Raw genomic sequence first — 23,887 nt, forward strand, 5'->3', positions numbered from 1 at the left:
TATTATTACATCAATGGGCAGGTGCTTATGTGTGCACACAACACACACTCGACAAATGCCTGGATTGAAAATGGCCAAGGAAAAACTGCCAATAAGCAACTGATTCACCTGGAATTTGTAAAAGTAAAGCTCATTTATTGTTGATGAAACAGACTCACTCCACAGACACTCCTTCTCCCAAATTCACAAGTTCAAATCAAAACCTTAAACAGTTGATCATTTTGTATTTCCCATGTGAACTCAAAATACTAAATGACTTCCCCACACTTCAATCAAGTGCCTACATCAAAAGAATATGGAGGGTTAGAGAGCAAAGCAGTGACAAAGCAAGAAAATCCCATTTTGCACTCTTCCGACACCATCTTTCCAGTATCTAAGAGCTGGGAGCTTTTTCAAACCCAGTATCACTTACCAGAAAAGAAAAATCAAGAATAACATTTTAAATATAAAATAAAAGATAAAATTTAAATTCAGACCATATTTAGCTGTAATCCCTGGACCACAATTGACAAAAATTTTGAAGCTAACAAAACAAATTTAGTTCAAGAAAAAGAACTTGGTGTCACAGGGGTGCTGGTGAAATTTTTCCTGCAATCAATCACAACCATAAGTTCAACCACTTGATATAATCATCACCTAACCTGCTATCGTCTGAGAAAAACCTGAAACTTATTATTTAGAAATCTAGGGCCTAATTTTCTTTAGAATTGCAACCTGTATCTAACGGTCTCCTCAGGGGAAACATATGAAAACCTTAGCTGGTACTGCTGACACTCAGAAATGCTACCACAGGAAACACATGAAATGGGTAGTCCATGAGAATGCCACATAACTTCAATGTGAAATTAAAAGACTTGTCACAATTCAGCTAACCAAGTGAACTGTCGGAGCCAGTCTGGTCAAATTAACCTCATGGTAAAAACGCTGACAAGAAAGCCACTCCAGGTACTAAATCATCCAGGCTGTCAGAACACGGGAGCACGGTCTTACCTGGCCTGCTGCTGCAACAGATTCAGGTCTGTGCACACCAGCTGGGTGGCGTCCTTCTGACTCAGTAGTGCGGCTGAGGAAATAACTGGCACAGGGGGCCTCATCGGGTGCAGAACGAGGGGAGGCTGGGGAGCCTCATGCTTCTGCAAGTTACTCAAAACCCTTTCTTTAGCTGAAAGAAAATTAAGTTATATTTATTAAGTAATGGGTAAATTAGAAAGAGCTCAGAAGCATAAGGTACAATGCAATAGCATTACTAGCCTCAAAAATGATAGTTAAAGAGTTAAACTACTTTAACTCTTTATGATCTTAAATTACTACCCTAGAGAGCCTTGCATGACATGCTGAGAAGTCTGGACTTGATATTAGTGTAAAAGGAATCTAGTGAAGGGCCCTAAGCAAGCTTGACAGATAGCAGCTATCATCTGGATAATGGATTGGGTGAATGGAATACAGGCTGGAAGCAGATAGTCCAGAGTTTAATGCCATCATCCAGATAAAATTCTTAAGAATGGGGGAAAGGAATGGGCACTATGGAATATAAGTGAGTCAAAAATCTGAAATTAGGTCAAGGATTGAACAGGAGGGCTGGAAGTAGTAAGAGATAAAATGAATGAAGACATGGGCACAAGCTCCTTCAGCATTTATATTTACACAAACAGTCCATCAGTCATTCACTCAAGAAATGATTATGGAGTACAAATAAGCAGTCTAGTGCCATACAAAAAAATAAAAGTGAATCTGTACCATGCAACTTTGCCTGAGATTGCAGATAGTCTCATACTGGTTAATCAAATTTAAATGTTTGATATTTCTACACCATTACAGAGCTGAATACACAGCAGGTGTCCAATAAATTCCTATCTTTCTTCCCTCTCTCTTCACCACACTGCATACATACCACACAGCAGGTGGGAACTGAAGAATATGAAGAAAACTGCTGCTATATACCCAAATCTTTTCAATAGTAAGATGAAAGGGAGAGGTCAAGGGAATTTCAAGTCAATAAGTTAAGTCAACAAGTACTTAAGGCACTGCTATGAATTTCCGATTTCATTCTAGATGTAATATTCAATTTTCTATTCTTGTTGAGAAAAATTAATAAAAAATTTAACAGCCATGACTTTACTTGGCATAAGGAGACTAGTATTGTTTGTACCCCAAACAGATGGAATTTCACATTCCAAACAGGTCAAATACAGCACTGTCCCTTATAGCTGTGTTTTTCCACTAGAACTACCACTGTTTGCACAGATTTAACAAAGTTGGGTATTCATCACAAGACTTGTGACTATTTATGTTAAAGTTCCTTCCAAGCAACATTATAAGCCATGACCCTAAAGGAAAGCTGGGAGCTCCTTCAAACCCGGTATCACTTACCAGAAAAGAAAAATCAAGAATAACATTTTAAATACAAAATAAAAGATAAAATTTAAATTCAGACCATATTTAATTGTAATCCCTGGACCACAACTGACAAAAATTTTGAAGCTAACAAAACAAATTTAGTTCAAGAAAAAGAACTTAGTGTCACAAGGGTGCCGGTGAAATTTTTCCTGCAATCAATCACAACCATAAGTTCAACCATTTAATATAATCATCACCTAACCTGCTATTGTCTGAGAAAAACCTGAAACTTATTATTTAGAAATCTAGGGCTTAATTTTCTTTAGAATTGCAACCTGTATCTAACACTACAGATGGGAGGGCATGAACAGAAAGCATTCAGTGGTTTCCAGATCTATCCATATATTGCTTCTCATTTAACAAACCTTCAGGAATAGAAAAATTAGAATCTACAGAGTTGGATTGAGGGCAATTTTAATACCTTCCTCTATATACTTTTCTGTATTATTTAATTTTTTTTCAATGAGCACATATAACTTTTATAATCATAAAAAAATTATGTTAGGGAAAAAAGTGAAGACAGAGATGTTGGAGGGAAAAATTTTAGAGCCTTAGATGAGACTGTCCAGCATCTTCATTTTACAGATGAAGGAACTAAAGCCCAAGAAGGTTCTTATTTTCCTCTCTCCACACAACTAACAAGCTGGCTAGTGGCAGAGCTGGAACAAGAAAGTATTTTTGCCTTTTAGTGTTCTATTATGCTATATATTGTGGTCAACAATTGTATTTACAGTTTTATTATATGTCCTATATTTTAAAAATACACTCAGTAATTAAAATTAACAGGTGATGCCAAATATCATTTTCTATTATTTTCTGTTGTGAAATATGTCAGCAACTTTGTAGGTTAAATGGGCTCTTGTGGCCTGACATAAAAACTAACTGATTTATAACATTGCTTCTCTAGAAGAATGTACTGAGAGAAATAAGCAACCTAGAAACTTCAGGAATATGATCCATTTACATGATAAGTGTTCTAGGTACAAAGAAAAAGAGTTTATAAAGAAAAAGATGGACTTCTGAATTTTAAAACTGCAAGCCCAAAATAATTACATTTAAAAGTTGGCCTTTACGCAGTTTTATAAGTAAACTGAAATGTCTTTTTAAAGCATCACAGAAAAAAATAAACACTGAAGGAATAAAGCATGTAAGCCTCAACCTTCCATGGCTCTGATTCAATCATTCATACACTCAATCAAAGGGGCTGATGCCCACATGACTCACCCAACAAAGGATCAGTGAAGTCCAGCTGCACCGACAAACTGCAGGGTGTGGAATGGGACTCGAGCTTGGCCTGCGTCCACAGACCGATCGTTTCCTGAAACTCATGATATATGCGCTCCATGTTCAAATACTCTACCCACAGATCCTAGAACAGAACAACAGTATTTTAACTTGGACAGATGAGTCATACATTCACATATAAAACTATATACTTAGCTATAAAGTGAACCACTGAGTTTCAGCCTGAAGTGGTCCACTTCAAATTCTCCAGCATTAGGATGAACCACATTTAAAGTGGCCACACTAACATTCTTCACAGTAATTGCACAACTTTTTTGATTGGGTACTATGATTAGAAAAAATAACTTTAACAACCCCACTATATGTATATTTATAAATCATATACATACACTATTTAGCTAATAGATTATGTACACTTTAAGACATAGGCAAAAATCAGAAAATTTTAAAGAGATAAAAAATAAATATGCCGAAAATAATCAAATCTTAATTAGATCAAGACTTGAAATCCAAATATCAATTTAGAGGAAATACAGGAGACAGAAAAACATGTTAAACTATAACACCATGAAGATAAAATCAGCAAAATCCAGACTTGGGGGGAACTCTAGAAATTTGAACACTGACTAGATATTTGATATTGAGAAATTATTGTTTATATACAAATATAAATATATATATTTTTTTTCTTTTTTTTTTTTTTTTGAGACAGGGTGGTCTCGCTCTGTCACCCAGGCTGGAATGGAGTGCAATGGCACAATCATAGCTCACTGAAGCCTCAAATTCCTGGATTACCTCCAGGATAATATGGTGGAAGGAATGGATGGGCTACAGATGAAACCAGACATATATGGCACATGGTAGGGAGGGGAGAAGGGCATGCCCATTATACTACTCAGCCTATTTTTCTACTTAATGGAATTTTTTCATAATAAAAGGTGAAATAAATAAATAAATGAGAAAAAATAGCTATATAGGTTCTAGTATTCTCTTCCTATACTCCAGTGGACTGTCTTGCATATTTATTTCACTTTGGTGATCACTACACATTAGAATGATGGCCTGCCTTTTTAACAAACAAACAAACAAACAAAATGTCAATTATCAATGAACATGAAAAATTACTTCAAATCATAATAGCAAGTGGTTAAATATGGACTATGAATTTGTGGACCTTTTTTTTTCTGATTTTAGGTGTTCTAAAGGCCCAAGGATCCCACTAAAGCTTAGAGAAAGCTGGGATTACAAGTTTTGGCCTGAAAAAGGACCACAACCATCTCTGAGTGTCGGGGAGAGAACAGCTTAGGAAATAATGAAGAGTAGAATCAAGTGGCTCCTGAAGGACAAGCAGAACAGTGACACTGACAAGTAAGCATCTGCCAAGCTAAGCAAAGGTGAGCTCCTTATCTACTCCACGCAATTAATCTCCTATATGATGTATGGATCCTTATATATTTCTACACTGCACTTTTTATGGGACTAGCGATGATTGCTTAGAAGTATTCAGCTGCTAACAATTTAAAATAAAAAAAAATACACTGAGAGGAAGGCTTTGTTTATGAGGTTGTAAAAAGACCTAGAACAAGCTTCAACCCTTCAGGTAAGGCCATGGTGGGGCTAAAGATTCAAAAGGGACTATCCCTTCAATACAATCACTCATATACTGACAAAACCCACAGAAACAATGACCATCTGAGTGACCATCCATTTCCTTATCAATAAGTGGTTTTACCATTATATTATGAGCATGACCAATTCAAATTACATTCAGAGATGCTAAAAAAGACATTGCTATAGTTTCACCTGCTGATTCTGCATCACTTTTGCAAGCCTGTGAATATCATAGTGCTTTGGTAGAGAAGGGATATAGGTATCTCCTTTTTGAAAGTTCTCATCTTCTAGCCATAATATGTATACATTGAAGAGCCTAAAAGATAAAAACAAATTATATCAAATATAAAAAGACATATAGGCAAATAAAGTTTCTTACATCTCTAGGAACTGTGGCACCACTACATAAGAGTAAAGAAAGTCCATAATACAGAAAATGTCTTCAACAACCACCACAGCTCCCAAGAAACACATGGTCTAGCAGGGAAGATCTGTCACATATCATTAAAATATAATGCAACCGTTGCTAAAACAAAAGGTACAATGAACTATTATCAAAGCAGGGTTAGATACAGTACACAGAAAAAATAACTGGAGAAGGTGATTTTTACCAAAGACCTAGGATCTGAATTTAGAGCTTTTCTTTCTTGGGCAATTCAGTCCCAGTGAGTCTTAACAGCTTGGAAAAGTAAAAAAAACATTCAAATCAACATATTTTCAGAGAAAATATTAAAAGCCATCTTAAACTTATGCATTGGAAGAACTTGCCAGTTTTAGGCTCAATCATCATCTCCTGCCTCAAAGAATCACAAATAAAACTCACAAGCATGTGTGTACCCTGTTCTCATTAAGAAGTAATCAAATAAAGCCGGGTTTTAAAAAAGAAAAAGTCTCAATTTTCCAGTAAAAACTTTTTTTAAAATATAGTTTCCTTTATTATTTATTTATTTCTTATAGACGGAGCCTTGCTCTGTTGCCCAGGCTGGAGTGCAGTGGCACGATCACAACTCACTGCAGCCTCAAACTCCTGGGCTCAAGCAATTCTCCCTCCTCAGCCTCCCAACTAGCTGGTACTACAGGCATGCCATCATACTTGGCTAATTTTTTTTTAACTGTTTTTAGAGTGGGGGTCTCACTATGTTGCCCAGGCTGGTCTACAACTCCTGGCCTCCAGCAATCCTCCTGCCTCAGGCCTTAGCCTCCTGAGGTGCTGGGATTATAGGCTCTAACTGTACCCAGCTCTTATTTTGTTTTGTTTTGTTTTTACAAGGAACACAATCCATTTAGCTAAGATCACTGGTATTTTAAGCAGTCGTTTGCAGCAGTATTACTAGAGAAATAGTTGGCAATACACAAATTACTGGGTGGCGCACAGGGAGGTGGCATGCTTTGTTCAGTAAGGTGGAAAATTACCTCTGTTGCCTCCACAACAGTCTATCTAGGAAGAGAGATGAGGACAGGGCTTTGAGGTTCTTATAGGGAAGAGGGTGGTATGTAGTTCTCTTCCAGCTTCCGATTCCGGGAGCTAGATGACCACTTTATGAACACACCACAGGAAGGGGATTTAGGAGAGGCAGAGGGAATATCAAAGACTTTCTTGGCTTATCAAAAATGTTCAAAGAGACAGCCTTCCGCTACTGAATTAAGCCCAGTTAAAAATAAGTTTCCCTTCAACCAAGTAAGATAAGGGGAGACTGAGAAAGAGCCCCAAGGGCTTGAGGTGCAGCAAGCCTGGGGCCTCAGTGCTAGATGAAAGCTGGGTTCCCTCGCCAAGCTGTTGCACAGTCAGGGTTAATTAGTCAGAGCCATTGTTAGTAAGTCTTACTGTAAGACTAATAATTGGTTTATATCAAACTTGTAAGTGAAAGGTAAAGGAATAGTGCAAAAAGGAAAGCAAACATTGTGCCTGACTTTATAAGCAGTGTGGGGAGATTACCAGACACCCCCATCCCTACCCCAGGTGCATGCCTGAGTCCTGTGGAGGATCTATGAACCACACTTACACAGCTCCGCCTGGGTCATTTATTTCTAGCAGGCTTTATAGTTGTTTACCTGCTATGATAAATCTGTTTTGGTTTATTTCTATTTTTACATAAAGAAATAGAAGAAGGGATCAGCCCTCTGATTTATCAGTCAGACTCCAGCCACCAGAGAGAGGTACATCCAAATTGCTGATTCACTTCTCTTAGGGAACATAAAAGAGAAACATTTCACGAGGCAGATCTGTATCAAAGCCACCTTCCACATTCAATCTAACAGGGTTAAGAGAGTAACACCTTGCAGTCTGTGACATAGCTACCTGCTCTAGCGCAGTATCTGTGCTGCAAACCACGTAAATGGCTGAATAACCACGCTCACCTCACCAGCTCCGTGTGCAGTTCTGGCGATGTCAGGTACCCAGGGGTGCCAGCCTGGCTCCCTGGCAGCCCTTCGCTGCCCTCTGCTGGAACTCGGAGGGCTTTGCTCGCAGCGTGGTGGAAGTCAGCCACCTCGCTCAGACGCCTCTTCATATCTTTCAACAAATTGATATGAGCAGGACTCTGAAAAAATCTTCTTCCAATACAACCATCTATGGGTAGCCTTAAAAAATACAAGCACAGCTCTATAACCTTTCGCCACAAGACGTTCTTTCTACATGGCACAAAATACCAGTCAATTAGCAAGGCAATTCCCTATTGTTGGGTATATACACCATTAAATCAATACCTATTATTTGTACCTCAAAGGTAATTTTGAGGATCCAACAAGATAGTGCATATGAAAGTAGTTGTAAAAGGAAATGCTACACAAATACAAGACATCATCACCCCTTAGAGGTACAGAATAGATTAAAGATGGTCTCTGTCTTGAAGAACTTGCGATCTGGTAAAAAATAGAAGTGACAAAGAATCAACATCTATATATTTCAAAGGAGTGAGTTAAGAGAATGAGGGTGAGCTAGGAAGTGAGGTGGGAGCTAGACTGCAATGGTTGGTAACAGCTGACAGTTTGGCCAACTAGAGTGTCTTCATACCCAGTAGAAAGGGCAACCCGAGGGCTGCCAGACCTAAGACTGGCCTTTGTTCACACCTGCACCACTCATCACAGGTCCCCTCGCCCCAGCCCCATGACAGTCACACAAGCAGCCTCAGTTTGAGGTGGTTTCTCTCCCTTTGCATCTCCAGAGGTTTAATGCCCAGTCCCAGGGTGTTGTCTTCATCACCCTGAGCATGAAGGATGGTAAAGAGAAGCTGCCACAAGATACACCCAACTCAAGAAGGATCCAATCTAATAAAAGTTAAACAGAGAGTGAAGGAGATTCCTAGCCAGAGATCACCAAAGAATGAGTCTAACTCACACTACACAGTTTAAAAACACACAGAATCAGAGCAATGAGAAAGCAGGAATGGATTCACAGACAGTTACTACAGTACTGGGTGCCATACCCATATTGCGGTCCTGGACGGTGAAGATACAGAAGGAAGAACTTCTGCCAAATGAGCGGCAGGAGAGGGTGATCAGAAGGCGTGACCAGAGCCTGGTGGGCCCAGCGATAAATCAGCAGCCTCTGGAGGGATGGCACGATGGGGAGCTTCAGCTGGGCCTGGGCTTTCTAGGAAAAAGGAGGGGCTTTGAGTAACCACAAAATGAACACAATTGCAGTTTACTCTGAATTTTCCAAATTAAATGCCAAACATTTTGTTTTCATTTCAGCAAGAAAAAAAGTCTTCTAAAACTCATTTCTACCCACCACCTAACACTTTAACCTCCTTCGTAGCAAGATATGGGGGATAGCTTTTTTTCCTGTCAAAACATTTCATAGACCCCAGAATCAGAACGGATCTTAAGAATCATTTAGTTTAACCTCATTTCTATTAATATTTCTGAAATTCCTTTGTATGTATAATGCTGTAGTGCAAGGGAGTATAATAATATAAAAACCAAAAGTAAAATCACTATCAAACTTTATCAATCTTTTGAAAATTAAGTTTTGTTTTTTTTAATAGTACTTTGAGTTGCTGTTTTATGAAAATTTAGATTTTTAAAAGAATGTTCAAGAATGCTGAATTCTTGTCTGGCTCTGAAACCCAAAAGTACATACAACGAGACCCTAAAAGAGAAGGTCTTTAAATCTAAACCCTTATTCCAGTTTTTGTAACACTTCAGCAAGCCTAAGAATCAGCTAGGGAGTTTTAAAAAATAAATTCCTGGGCCCACTCCAGACTCCGAGATGCCAAATCTCAGAAGGTGGGGTCTAAGAATCTAATTTTTAACAAGCACTCCAGGGAATTTGGATGCATGTGGGACACAATGGCAATGGCTCTAAAGCAATGGCAATCCCCATCACATGTGCGATGAACACAGCTTTCAAGGACTAGGCTGTGACCCTCATTAAATGAACACTGAGAAGCAAGTATAGATTTTGATTACATAGTTTTAAGTATTGGTTTGGTTTTTGAGCTTTCCATACATTTACAGCAAAAGAAACACACAAGTCCAAAAGCTACAGTAGAGCCCGTCAGCATCAAAGTGTAAGCCACCTTCTAGAACTCAAATGCAGAACTATTTGCACCTTCAGAGCTTGGTCAGGGCTGAAAGCAGAGTTTATAACCAATTCCCCTTCAACAACTCTTCGGAGCTGGGAGTCTTCTTCAAAGATAGATTCCATGTTCAGTACTGTCCATGCAAACCAGACCTACAATGACACCAGGCAAAGGGGGGGCAAATCAGTAGCTAACTCCAGCTGAAAAAATATACCCTGATATTCCACAAATTAAAATCTTTTCCTATCGTCAATCTCAATCAGCAAACATTTACAGTTTCTAAAATTTCAGATATAGGGCCCGGGCGTGGTGGCTCATGCCTGTAATCCTAGCACTTTGGGAGGCCGAGGCAAGAGCTTAAGCTCAGGAGTTCAAGCCCAGCCTGAGGAAGAGTGAGACCTCGTCTCCATAAAAAAATAAAATTTTAAAAATTAAAAATAAAATTTAATTTAAAAAATTTAAAAATTTAAAATAAAATTTCAGATATAAAATTAAATAAAATAGATCACTGGAAAATGTTAAATTCCTATGGAAATTTAGTATAAGAAGGATGTTTGTTCACTCAATATTTACTGGGTAAGTTCTACATACAATGAGGGATAAGAAAGAGGGCCAGACGTGGGCTCTGTTCTGAAGAAGTTTTCCATCTATTGGAGCAGACAAGACTAACACACAAGTAACTGAAATGTGAAGTGAGCAGCAGCGAGGACTGAGTCAGGGGTGAAGTGCTATGTCAGAGAAGGCGCTTTGGAGAGATCGGAGGGAACAGCAAGCCAGTAAGAGAGCCAGCGAGGCAGAGGCAAAGAGAGGAAAAGCCAGAGATGTTTCCAGGTAAACAGCAACAAGTTTGCTCCAGCTCAATCACAAAGAGCAGGAAGTAAGACTGCTAGGAGGTGAAAGAATACAGATTCCCACTGACAATCAAGGAAACGGAGGACAGACAGGTAAGCAAGCTACCCAAGCCACAGAGCTAACAAATGGCAGAACCACAACTGAAGCCCAGCCCCTCCAACTCCAGCACCTACTCTGCACCTCTCTGCCACGCTGCTGGGCAGGCTGTGCAGTCAGGCTAGAGACTGATCGAAAGCAGTCTGATGCTGAGCCAGCCCTTACCTCCAGTAAACCTCAGTGAGCCCCTCTGTAAAACAGGGATGACAACAGTACCCCCTCAGCAGAGGGCTTCTGCGAAGATTAATGAAAAAGCTTATTCATAAAATTAAGTGCTAAATAAATGTGAGTTATTTTAGGCTATTAGTAATTTATTAAAGAGGATGATAACAAGATTAAAGTTCACCAAGATAACAAATGGTCCTGTCACTGAGTTTCCTACCTGAGTGGGCGTGGCCAGGCCCTCCACGAAGGAAGGAGTGATGTTGCCCGCCATGATCCAGCTCACCAAAGAAGAGAGCAGACTCCGGTCACAGTGGTAACCCAACGCGTTCTGCACAGAGAGGAAGCTTTAAAAACCTTATCAATGACCTTTTCAAGAGTATCAGCAACTGTCTTACTACAATGAAAGATTCTGATAAGACACAGATTTCAAGAATGAGTCCACTAGCAGCAATAGTTCCAGGTAGCACATTACAGCCAGAGATAATGAGCAGGGCTCTTCCTGGGTATCCTTTCCTCTGACTTCCCCGGCATCTGCACTAGTGGCCTGTGATTATTGAGATTAGACACCAGTAAGGCAAAGCTTTAAAAAGGCAGTGGCCACAGAGTAATACTGAGAACTGTGTTTTTGGAGCATTTTGGATTTTGGGATTTTGGATTAAAGATCTGAAATGCGAAACATTTTTTGTCCCAAGCATTTCAGAACAGGGATACTCAACCTGGATTGACAGATTAGACTGGGCTCACTTTGGAATCTTCTCTTTCGGGGAACATTTTTAGAAAGCTACTATCCAGCCAATGAATGGCAGTAAATTCTCTAACAGGTTTTTTACCTTATGCTGCTGGTAGAGCAGTTTCTGCACACAGTCTTCCTGCATCAGCTGAAAAGCTGTTTTACACAAGTGGTCCATGAGGAAGAGGACAGGCTGCTCCCGGTACCAAAGCCGTTGGCTTATGAGAGCCTGAACCCAGAATTCCAACACAGCAACGGGACCCACTTCGTTGGGCTGAGTGCTTACAGATATGTGTGCCTGCAGAGAAAAGGCTTCAGTGATGTGAAAGGTAATAACCAGCCTCCCATTGTTAAAACCCCAGCAAAATAATATCTACTTCCACTACGAACCCCAAATCTGTTGACCTTCTTGGCCAAAAGCACTGAGCCAAGTGATTTGAATTAACCAAATCATAACTGTGTTAACACTAGAGGTTTTTGGTTGGGACGTGGGTGTATTTAGAGGCTCGCAAGGGCCCTGACCTGGATCATGCTGTTGAGAAGCTTCACATTGTCCCCGTGGCTGGCTCCTGTCAGGTGCTGTGCCACCTTGTGGGTAACCTGCTGCGTGACACCCTGAGGCACGCCACTGTCCAAGTGTAGGAACAAGAGGAGGTGAGACAAAAACCTGCCAAGCACACAGGATGACACACTTTACTTTCCCATCAGGAGTCAACAGAATTTCCAGTGGCTATTTACTTATGAGGAAAAAGAAAAATATTAAGTTGGTACCATTTTTAGACCAAAGCACTGTTTAGGGATTCTCATAAGTCTTCAGAAATTTCAAACAAAGTTTTCACACTTAATGTGGGTTAAAAGGAATTCTATCCAGCTGCAGAAGTATGGCGGACAGATCCAAGATACACAAACACACGCTAGTTGAAGAGCATTAGAGAAGAAACACCCAACAGCACCACTATCCCCTCCACGCTCCCACCTCCACTAATAAAAGCAGAGATGTTTTCCAAATCATCCAGTTCCCAAGCTGGCCTAGTGCCCAGGGTGCTAATTTTAAAAATAAATACATAAAATAAAATAAAAAGGTTCCTGGACCCTAGCCCATTTGCAAAGTAAAACCTCCAGGAGAGGAGCCTGGGAATCTATATTTAATAAGCTCTTTTGGGTGATTTTCATCATTAGCAAGCATGAGACACACAATAAGAAAATCATAATGTTCCCCCTGTGTCCTTGGATGTACCCGTCCCCCACCATGCAGGGTTCCTCCACATCGGGCCACACCTCCCCTTTCGCCACTCTTCAGGAGGCCCCAGCCAGATGCTCACCTCCCCACTCCCTGGACAGGTAGCCCTCTTCCCACCTTCCTATGTATCGGTTTGCAACACTGTACGATGCACATTAGGCAACTAAAAACAATGTGTTTTGGTATTGTTACACTGGCAAAGCCATCCTGCTCAACGTCAGCAGTGCTATTTCCAGAATATTACAAAAACAACTGCTCTTTTAAATACTAACATGCTATAATTAGCAATCCACAGTTAAATGAGAAGGAAAAGATCTTTCATGATAAAAATAGAATCATTATTAGAATCACAGTTCATCAACCTGCACTCTAAAATGGGGTGAAAAGTTTTCTGCCCCATAAAAAATACACTATTGAAATATCATTCCCTTTATTTTATTTCAGAAACCAGAGGACGCAATCATTGGTATTCACTAGGCTGTTTCTAAAGAATAGATGGAACATACTTACTGCTCATTCTTTAGAAGATAATACTGGCAAGGGTAGAACAAAGGTAGGATCTTATCCAGGACATGCACCACTGTTCTCAAGTGCCTCGACTGGACCAGAATTCCCAACAGTGAGATGCCTTCTGCACAGAACTTCTCGATGCTACAGAGGAAGAAAAAGGCAATCAGCACACAAGGTAGCCGGTTCATACAATTACATTCATTCAATGAGCAATTATCAGTCTACAATAATACGGATTATCTCAGGTTTCCAACGTATTTTTTATACCCAATCTTCACACAGAAATACCAGAACCAGAACTCTGAAGTTACAAAAGAACTTAAAAGTTCACCTATATTTTCATTTTCTAAATGAGGAAAGTGAAGTATCATGCCCAAATTCACATAATTTCCTAGGGTAGGTTCAAAAGGAGAACGCAGGTTTGTAAATTTAGAATCCAGAGTACTACTACTAACACATTTTGTTTCTCAAACAGAGTTTCTGAGATGCATGGGGTCTCTCCTTGTCTGGATATTCACACAAGGTATTACAGTAAAGAGAAGATTCAAAAGTGAGCCCAATCTAATCTGTCAGTACAGGCTGAGTATCCCTTTTCTGAAATAAAATGGGATAAAATGGTAACACAAGACAAATACCATCCCAACACAAGACAAATATAACCTCATAGAAGTTATACATAACTAGATCCCTGGAAACATTACACAGATAACTTCAATATACTGTGATAAATGCTCCAGTTTGGAAGAAATGCAGACAGCTATGGGCTCATACCAAACAGGCATGTGACCTGACCAGGCATTTCATTCTCCTAGACAGGCCAAGACCTTTAGTTAAGGAGCTTGAGCTGGGCTGCCAACCACTTTTTAAAAAAATTTACTATGAGTGATCAATTATTTTTATTTGATCATTAGTCTTGAGGAAGAGAGTTCGAATCTACTGCTGACATCAACATTCCACTCTGAGTGACAGGCATAACTCCCTTCATAACGTAATAAGGTGACCTGCTGGTACAAATCCGTCATATGTGAATTTGGGCAGCATTTCCCCTTGACAAGCTACTAATCAAGGCTTATTATCGGCCCTAATTACCATTCAATACATTTGATGGAGGCCTCAGAATTTGGGATGTGAAAGAAGAGATTCTAGAACTACCATCTACAAGGTTCAGCAACCCTAGAGGTTCAGCCCAAACACTGTACCTGTGGCCCACAGCTGTCATAGATAAGGCTAGATAACAGCCAATGGGCATGCCCGCTTTCACAGCCTTCAAGAGAGGATGAAACGTGGGTGACTCTGTCATGTCAGGCACAGTGCTGGAGAAGGGAACAGTTGGACAACTCTGCTGTACTCCATAATCGTTTTTGTGCAGTTTTAACCTCAAGATCAAATTCCAGGCCCATTGGTTAAATGAGGTCTCAGGTGTCTCTCCATATCGAACAATGCTGGCCAAATATGAAACCTAAAACAATTATTTATTTTAAGCCACATTAGTTACATGCAAATTAAATCAGTAAGCTCATCCAACCCATTTCCTTTTGTGATCAACAATGCCCCTGAAAGAAAGGATCACACTACATACTGGTCTTCAATAAATGTTTACCGCACTGCATTAAAGCAATTTCTCACTCACAACTCGCCACTTGCTAGTCACTTTGTTAACCTGATGTTAGCTCAAATAAAAGAAAAGTGATGTAAGAGTTGATTCAACGAATGGTGTGCTAGGAAATAAGTTGAACAATTAGGGTGAGGGGTCTCATTTATAGCATTTGCCAGTTCTGGTGGTGTAAAAACTCCCACCATGGCCAATTTCAAGCTACTAACAGTTTAACAACCTGGCTTGCAAAGTTCCTGAAAATTTAAGTTAGTTCTCCCAAGCCAGTACAAGCGAGCTGTAGCACACCACAGTAGCTCAAGCCAAATTCTATAACATTAAAATGGTTACATAAAGGCTACCTCTTAAATAAAAATCGTTATCCAACCATAGAAGTTAATTTTAATACCTTAAATTGCCAGAAATGTTCTCAGGGTATCTAAGAGTCCATACTTTATCTGCCCAGGCCATTTATAAATAAAGATTGATGTTCTCAATGCAGAAAAGAAGGAAATACCTGCTTCATACTTTCAGAAAGAAGCCCAGCATACGGCTTCTGTGCAAGGTACTTCTGATAACCTTCAAGAACCATTAAAGCCACTTCAGCATGGACTGCTTGATCCAGATGCAGGGTACCCTTTTAAAGAGAAAAATAATCACAAACATACCACCTTGGGTTTTTTGTTAATAAATTAAGTCTACATTCCCTTTTCTTGTTCTATCATCATTCAAATAAATAAGATACTCAGCAATACAAGTAAAAAATTCCTCCCGAATCTGAAGATCCCTATCAAATTTCCCACCCTATCTTCCTTTACAGCCTGAAGAAATACATTCCTTCACTCTCTCAGGAAGATGGATTTCCCAACTCTAACAAAGGAATGAGGAGATACTCATGCAGCTCTCTAGCAAACCCTTAATCATAAACTATTATTAATAACAACTACACCAAGTACTTAATGTATGCAAAGAACTGTCCTAAATGTTTTGTGTCCTAATTTGTTGAATCCTTACAACAACCCTATGAGGTATATCTATTAATATCAAATTACAAATGAGCAACTGAGGCCCAGGGAGTTTGGGAAACGTGCACAGGGTCACACAGCCAGGAGGGGACAGAGCTGGGATCAGAACCTAGGCAGGCTGCCTCAGAGCTCAGTCTCTTAACCAATGCCCAGTATTTCAGAAGACAACTCTGGCAGGACACACTACAGGAGGAACAGGGACCAGAGACAATTAGGAGGAACTACAGTAACTAGCCAGAGATAAAACAACAGATACAAGCGATCTAAGGAAAAGGAGAAGAATTTTCAATATGGAACAATTTATTTTCATTTAGTGGTGGCTCACTATGCAAAACAGAATTAAAGAGAAGATCCTAAATTCTGACGCAGCTAAAAGAATTTGCAGACCTTGCAAATGATACTTAGAACTGTTAATGTTTTGAGAAAATGCTTCTTTGAAACTCATGCATGTAGAACCTCCAGTCTCTAAGGAATTGTTTTAACACATACCTGTTCAGCAAATCCCCAATTCAGTCCTTCTAGAATAACACAGGCCAGTTTATTCTTCACCACTGTCAGGTTGTAATTCAATAACCAATCCCGAATCACAGCTATCTCTGAGGCAGAAGGTCGCCAGAGATACAAAGGCAGTTCTTTAAACAAGTATAGAGAAACCTTATTAAAAAGAAAATAATAATCATTAAAATCAAGACTTAGGGACAATCCTATATTATAATACTAGATTATAAAACTGCTTGCAAAAATTTTTCTCCAAAAAATTTTGGTTTGATTTTCAGACAAGTGAAATGGCAATCATGGACAACCAAATCAAATGGGTATTAAAACTGATGCTATATCAGAAGCACATTTTGCAATCCAGTCTTCTTTTTAATATGTAAATTGGTATGCTTCAGTTTAGGTAAACCATCATAGTAAGATACAAATTTAAAGTTGTGATAAATCAGGGCCATTCAATTTACAAAATAATTTAGCATTTTAAATAATTATTTCTTCCATGGCATTTAAGAAAATATTTCCATTGGCTCAAAGCAACCCTGGGGGGTGGGGACAAGGAGTAGATGGGGGCTATCACGGAAAAAGTCCTGGAGACATTAAAAGGTATACAAGGGAATATTACAGACAACTCTATGCCAATACATTCAACTAGTTAGATGAAATGAGAAAATTCCTTTAAAAACATAACTTACCAAAACTGACTAAAGAAAAAAAAATCTGAATAGTCCCATATCTGTTAAAGAAATTCAATTTATCATCAAAAGATTTTCCACAAAGAAAACTCCAGGCCCAGATGATTTCACTGGTAAATTCTATCAAATATTTAAAGAACAATTAATAGCCATCTTGAAAAAGAATTAATAGCAATCTTGAAAAAACTCTTTCAAAAAACAAGAAAGAGGAGGGAATGTCTCCCAGCTCATGTTTTAAGGTTAAAATAATCCTAAAACTAAAACCTAATAAAGACATAACAAGACAATAAAATGACAAATAACCCTTGTGAATATATACACAAATCCTCCACAAAGTATTATCAACTTGAAACAAAAAATACCTGAAAAGGATAACATGATGATCAAGTAGTTTTTATTCCATAAAGAAACAATGATGATTCAACATATGAAAATCAGTCAATGTAATTTACCACATTTAACAGAATAAAGGAGAAAAATCATAAGATCACCTCAACAGATACAGAAAAAACACTTGAATACCCACAAAAAAAAAAAAAAAACACCTCAGCAAACTAGAAATAGAAACTTCCTCAGCCTGATATAGAGCATGAATGAAAAACCTACAGCTAACATTAGACTTACCAGTGAACTTTTAAACCCTTTCTCCTATGATAGGAAATGAGGTAAGAATGTCCATTCTCACCATTATACTTCTATTCACTATTATAATAAAGATCCTAAAGTTAATGCAATAAGGCAAGAAAAAGAAATTAAAAGTATAAGGATTAGAAAGGAAGTATCCATCTAAGAATTCTTGTAAAAATTATCAACAAAATAGGATTTAAATAGTATATTCTAAAATATATTTATGCTTTTGCTGAAAGTCAAGAGATCACTCATCTTACTTGAAGAGGTTATAGGGAACACACATGGATTTCACTAACAAAAGTAGAAAGTGTCCTCTGAAGTGAGCCAATTTTTAAAATTATAAAATAGGCCAAAAGGAAAATATGACAGCAATTTGCAGGTTGTCATCAAATATACCTCTGAGTTCTATACTTTGGGAACTCCCAAAAGGCTTTGTCCTTATCAGCAGCTACCCTAACCCAGAGCAATCCCCACAGGGGATGTGTCCTCTCAGGCTGGGCCTTTAGAACAGGAAGTTATCTTCACATACACTCCAAGTATGTCACTGAAAGTTCAGGGCCCCCACCATAGCTCATTCCCAGACTCTGGAGCTAGAGACTGATTCCAGACTAGCCCAAGGTCATGATGAAAATATTCAAAAGCCATCATATTCATCTGAAGCCATGAGGGCTCGAACGAGTCCCTCCAAAAACCTCGGCAAGTTCACAGAGCACAATGGAACCCCATGTATAAACCAAGAGTGGAGGTGGAGGCAGAAGGATCACTTGAGCGTAAGAGTTTGAGGTTGCAGTGAGCTAGGCTGACACCACTGCACTCTATCCAGGGGCGACACAGTAAGACTCTGTCTCAAAAAAAAAAAAAAAAAAAAAAAAAACCAACTACATGAAGATTACAAAAGGGATTGTGACAAATGATAAAAATAAACTATATCTGTGTCTTGCTTAACTTAAATTACTATGTACTTTTAATTTTCCTGTTGACTGATTTTACACAGGGCCTTCTTTCTTACTCACAGTTGTTTCTTCCAAGTATGAAACACAAGAATTATGAAAGCCAAACAAATTGTGAAATAAAAATTGTTAATTAACTATGGGCTGTAATAAAGCAAAAACCTGTTACTGAAGGAGTTTGGTAAGTCAACTTTGAGGTGATTTGACAGAAACAATCACAGCTCTTTGTAAGCAGCAGCTAATCCCACAGTGGCATAGCGAGTGGCACAGAGCCCGGCAACACAGTGTCAGCTCCCTTCGCCCTGCTGTGCCCTTGAGAGGCACAGTCATTCCCAGCAACCGTCCTATTTTTGCCATTGTTCCATTCCTTCAGGATTTTTTTTTTAAAAAAACAACAAAAACAAACAAAATCAGTGCTCTTACCATTCCAACTTGGTCAATGGTCTCTTGAACTCTGTCCAAAAGGACAGAAATTGTCTCAGGGTGAACAGCCGTGATAGCCCCTAAAAGCTCTCGACCGACCTTTGAAAAAGTCTCTCTGGTGGACAAGGTAACATAAGATACCTAAATGGGGGTGGGGGGAGATGGCACTTTTAAAATCAATTAGCAACCAAAACAGATTTACATAGTTTTTTCCAAGTAAAACAGAAAGAATCTCACATTGAACTGAGGTTCACACCATTTTCAAAAAACTGTCAGAACTTCAGATAGCAAAGTTTACCCTGAGACTGGAAAGTGAGAGGAGAGGAAAGGAGTGGCAACTATTTATAACAATGACTTCAAGTGTAGATCCAAAAAGTATATCCCAAAGTAGTCAGTAGCAACAAAGCAGTCTCTTCAGTTTCAAAACTTGTCTAAGCTTGAGGAAATTACTAAAATGATGAAAATCAGAATGTATTTCATGGAAATTGTCCATTCTCTCCTACAAAATAAGATCCTTAACTATAAGAGCTTCTAAAATACCAATATTTACCAACTCCTTTTGAACAGTGTCTTTCAAACTACAGGTTACAATCCATTAATGCCAGTGTTCGGCATTTCTTAATACAATGGAATAGACAGAAAAATAACAGAATAAAACAGAATAGAAAATTTAAGACTACATCACAAGAAGATTAAATACTGTTTCAATTACACACACACAGAGGATCAGAATGTAACACGGAATGTAACTTTTACTGTGACCCACTGTTTCCAGTGTCAAAACACTGGAAACATTATTCAAGAACACAAATATTACTGTAGCAATAATCTTGAGAATGTCATTTAATGAATGTGAAAATACATCCCCCACAAGTTTTTCAGACCATGAAGATAGTATGAATTCCAATCCATCAAGGTGTTAACCTCATCATGGTTACCAAGTATCAGTATAGGAAAAGCTAAATTGAGTATTTGATCCTGGAAAGAACTTTAGATCACCCAAGTCTGTTGTAATTTGCAAACTGGATTATTGGGGAAGGATAATACAACTCAGAGAACCTTCTTTAAATATAATTTTACTTGAGTATAATTGAAAACTTTGGAGTAGATATTGTGTGTGAAGATAAACGTAAAATGTGCCTAAAGTATAAAATGTGCATGGTTTTAACATATACATAAAACTCCAATGAAAGTTTTGGTAGCCACTTTAAGCTAATCCCCCGACACTGAGCGGTCCAAAGTTCACTCTCATCCACTGTAAGGGGTGGCTCAGTGAAAAAGTAAAGCAAGCAAGGATCTCATCCCGCCTGTCATTTGACAAATGAGGAAAATAAAGCCCAGGGTGGTCAATTATCTTTTCTGATGTGAGATGGGCAATTGATAGCAAAGTTAAAACAAAACTCAGGTCTTCTAACTAACTCTAGGTTCAATATTTTTCCACCACCTCATTTAAATTGGTTTGGAAGCCAGGTTTCCAGGTTCCTGGCAGGAGCGGTATTTGGGCTGGGGAGTGAGGGAAATAGACAGTACAAAAACCACAAGTGTCAGGACAGACAGTATAAAATCTACAAGTGTCACACTATGCTACATTGTCTCTTCCTCCCCAACATTCACCTATCAAATGTCAAAAGACAGTAGTAGTAGGAAATGGAAGGGGTATAATTCACGTTTTCAATACTCCCTACAACAAAATGATGCTCCTTGGATCCTCTATCCCCTTCCGTAAGTACAGACAGTAGCTCAATCAGCCACATTTTTAAAAAAGCAATCCCCAAAAAACTAACATATGGACAAGCCAAAAGAAAACACTTTTCAGTTGATTTATAAAACTTCATATTCTAACCTCGTATATCTCCAAAACAATAATTTTGATGAAGTCCTCATCCATGTCGGTTCTTCTGGCCTGAGCCATCTGAGCAAAGGTAGTCAGAAGGCAAATCTCTTCAGAGCTATTCATGGAAGAAAGACACTTCTCAAAGTTCGCAAAATGTTCTGGGTCTGCAAGTTTATGTAAGAAAATTAAAGTGGGGAAAGAATAAATTTTAACCTATGAATATATTTTAATCACTCTTCCAGAGAGAAAGAAGATATAAAATTAAGAGATATTTAGAAATATTTAAACATATTAAAGGTCTTTATTCCAAAATGGATTTCCACAAGCATCAGGAAAAAGGCTGGACCAGATAGCCTCTGAAATGCCAACAAACTCTAAATAAAATGTACTCTCAGAGGAGACAGTTAACATCTCTAAGCCTCGGTTTCCTCCTCTGTCTCAAAAGGTTATTTAATAAGATTAAATGATGCATCACTGGTGAAGTGCTTTGCTAACTGCAAAGCACTACTCCCACCACTAGGGGAGTTACCTTCAAAGACAGTACTGCCAATTTCAAGGGCACACTTGAAGCTACTTGGTGAACTGTCAGCCAGATGAATGAAAACCTACTAATGAGACCCTACTAATGAAAACCACAAGGACTAGCAAACTCCTCAGCACAAACGTCGCATTCCAAACAAAATAGATTTGCTTATAAAGAAAAATTGGGGGCAGAAAAACAGTTAAACCATGACTGAAATACTGATGAATGTAATAAACATTATATGTGTAATATGTTTTGCCTATTTCTCTGAAGATGCCAATTACACTTTGTCACTAGGAGGCAGTATTCACAAAGAATTTTGCAATACAGGATAGAAAACTAGATGTTGCAAAGGCAAAGTTTTATAGAAGGAAAAAAAAAAAGCCTATGTGAAAAATACATCCCCAATGGAACTTTTCCCAGTAACAAGGCAACAAGCCAATAATTCTTTTCACGTTTACACATTTGAGAAATCAAAGGTAGTTCACCAAATTTCATGCATTTTCAAAACAACTCTATGTATGGGGCACTCACCAAACCAATTTTCATTTCCCATCCCCAAACTGGGTTTATAATGGAAATTATCATGCAGAGCATTCCCAGAATAAAAATCAGAATTCTCATTCTAACTGACAATGTGTAAGCTCCATATCAAGGGAGAGGCCCTACATTTTATTCTGTAAAAAGAACAATGAAAAAGAGAAATAACTTTCTAATTAGCTTTGAAAACATTAACTTGAAAGATAAACAAAATAAACACATTTCCATTTATCATTAAATTTATGATTACACTCTACTAGTAGTCAGAAGATTGATCATACTAGAAACAAACAAAAGAAGCCAAATTAAAGCAGGCCAATTATTAACAATCACTGCTGAGAAGTCTGCTAGTTAGGTAAATGTTAAAATTAGTTAACATTTTTCTTTGGAAACTGTGGTTTCAGGATCACCCTCTCCCCATTACCACAGATAAATAAAAACTGGCTATAAAGAAAAAGAACTTCTGGCATTTGTTACATATAGAATATATTAGGAAAGTAAAATAAAAAGTCTTATTCTTCCACAAACAGTAAAAATCAAGCTTCTCAACAAAATTGGGTACACAAAAGATTAGGCAAATGAGAAGATGAAACAATAGCAAATTTGAGAATTAAATATTGCAAAGACCTGACTCTCAAGGTTAGAACTTGTCAAGGCAGATGAAACTTCTCTACCTTGGCCAGTAACTCCTGGGCCAGGTGACACAGGTCTTAAGCAAGATTTAAAAAAAAAAAAAAAAAAAAAAAAAAAAGTGCTCTGGGTGCCTGGAGTCCAGAGAGAAAACTTCCAGCAGCAAGATCCAAAGCTCTAGGGTGAGACAAGGCTGGTACTGCCTCTTCAGGTCTGGAACCATATCCACTCCAGAGCTGATTTGTTGACAGCTACATCTGCCACAGGTGCTAACAAGGAGCCTGGCAGACAGTAAACACTGGATGAAAGGAAAGGACCCTACAAAGGACACCTACCCAAGACCAAACTGTGTAAGGGAGCGCTGCTAACCATTCCAGGCACTTCCAGAGGAAATGTCTATTTTCTGTGTTAACTACTGCACCCACAGAATTAGCAGCCAGGGAACAGACAGTGGCTGGCAGGCACTCTCACCTAGCTCGCTTGGAAGCCCAGGTCCAGCCATGGCAACAGTCTAATGGCAGCACCTCCCCCATAACAGTGCAGAAGCATTTTATGAAACAGAATAATATAAAGGGGTCCAGAGCTACCACCAAAAAGACAAAAAAGAAAAACAAAAAGAGACAAAAGTGGATTCATGTAGAACCCATAAAAAGAGAAAGAACAGAAACAGAAGAAGGAAGACATCAATAATCAAGAGAGAAAAAAAGGAAATAAAGCAAAATATAAATGAATGGCTGCAGAAACTACCTTGCAAATAATAGTGGCTCAATAATTTTTACAGTTTTTTTTAAAGTTTATCATTTCCTTTGAAATTATAAAGACATTTAAAAATTTGGAAAACAGAATTAGCTTTTGGTATTTCTTAAAATCCTGTTAGTATTTTGGTATATTTTCTATCTGATTTTTTAAAATGTATAGAGTAATTCTTAAAAATCATTATAATATATGTCCAATTAAATAGTCTGATATTTTTCATTTTTAACCTTATAATTTTGTTATAAATAAATACTCTGTAATTTAGTGATGGTATGACAATAAAACTTACCAGGTTTTCACCAACATTAATTTTTTAAAGTATACCTGTCTAGTTCATAAAACAATACAACTTTTAAAAAAAAAACGGCAATAAAAGGTATTAGTGGAACAACCGGGCACAAAATCCTAACAAATTTCTAGACAATTAAT

General features: G+C 38.3%; 1 protein-coding gene across 3 annotated transcripts in view; it reads right to left on the reverse strand.

Annotated features, from left to right (window-relative positions):
- EPG5 (ectopic P-granules autophagy protein 5 homolog) overlaps positions 1 to 23,887 on the reverse strand; it is an 87,678-nt gene that overhangs the window by 38,494 nt on the left and 25,297 nt on the right. For all 3 annotated transcript variants that reach the window (XM_045527921.1, XM_045527920.1, XM_045527922.1), the window contains exons 12-26: positions 21,019 to 21,173; positions 19,176 to 19,316; positions 16,475 to 16,639; positions 15,478 to 15,597; positions 14,569 to 14,828; positions 13,370 to 13,510; positions 12,142 to 12,286; positions 11,720 to 11,917; positions 11,107 to 11,217; positions 9,806 to 9,928; positions 8,679 to 8,845; positions 7,612 to 7,833; positions 5,446 to 5,569; positions 3,622 to 3,766; positions 991 to 1,162 (exon numbers count right to left, since the gene is read on the reverse strand). In XM_045527921.1, the coding sequence (XP_045383877.1) occupies positions 991 to 1,162; positions 3,622 to 3,766; positions 5,446 to 5,569; positions 7,612 to 7,833; positions 8,679 to 8,845; positions 9,806 to 9,928; positions 11,107 to 11,217; positions 11,720 to 11,917; positions 12,142 to 12,286; positions 13,370 to 13,510; positions 14,569 to 14,828; positions 15,478 to 15,597; positions 16,475 to 16,639; positions 19,176 to 19,316; positions 21,019 to 21,173 (2,389 nt within the window). The remainder of the gene's footprint in view (positions 1 to 990; positions 1,163 to 3,621; positions 3,767 to 5,445; positions 5,570 to 7,611; positions 7,834 to 8,678; positions 8,846 to 9,805; positions 9,929 to 11,106; positions 11,218 to 11,719; positions 11,918 to 12,141; positions 12,287 to 13,369; positions 13,511 to 14,568; positions 14,829 to 15,477; positions 15,598 to 16,474; positions 16,640 to 19,175; positions 19,317 to 21,018; positions 21,174 to 23,887) is intronic.

The sequence above is a fragment of the Lemur catta genome, chromosome 16, assembly GCF_020740605.2.
Source record: "Lemur catta isolate mLemCat1 chromosome 16, mLemCat1.pri, whole genome shotgun sequence".
In the NCBI taxonomy this organism is placed as follows: Eukaryota; Metazoa; Chordata; class Mammalia; order Primates; family Lemuridae; genus Lemur; species Lemur catta.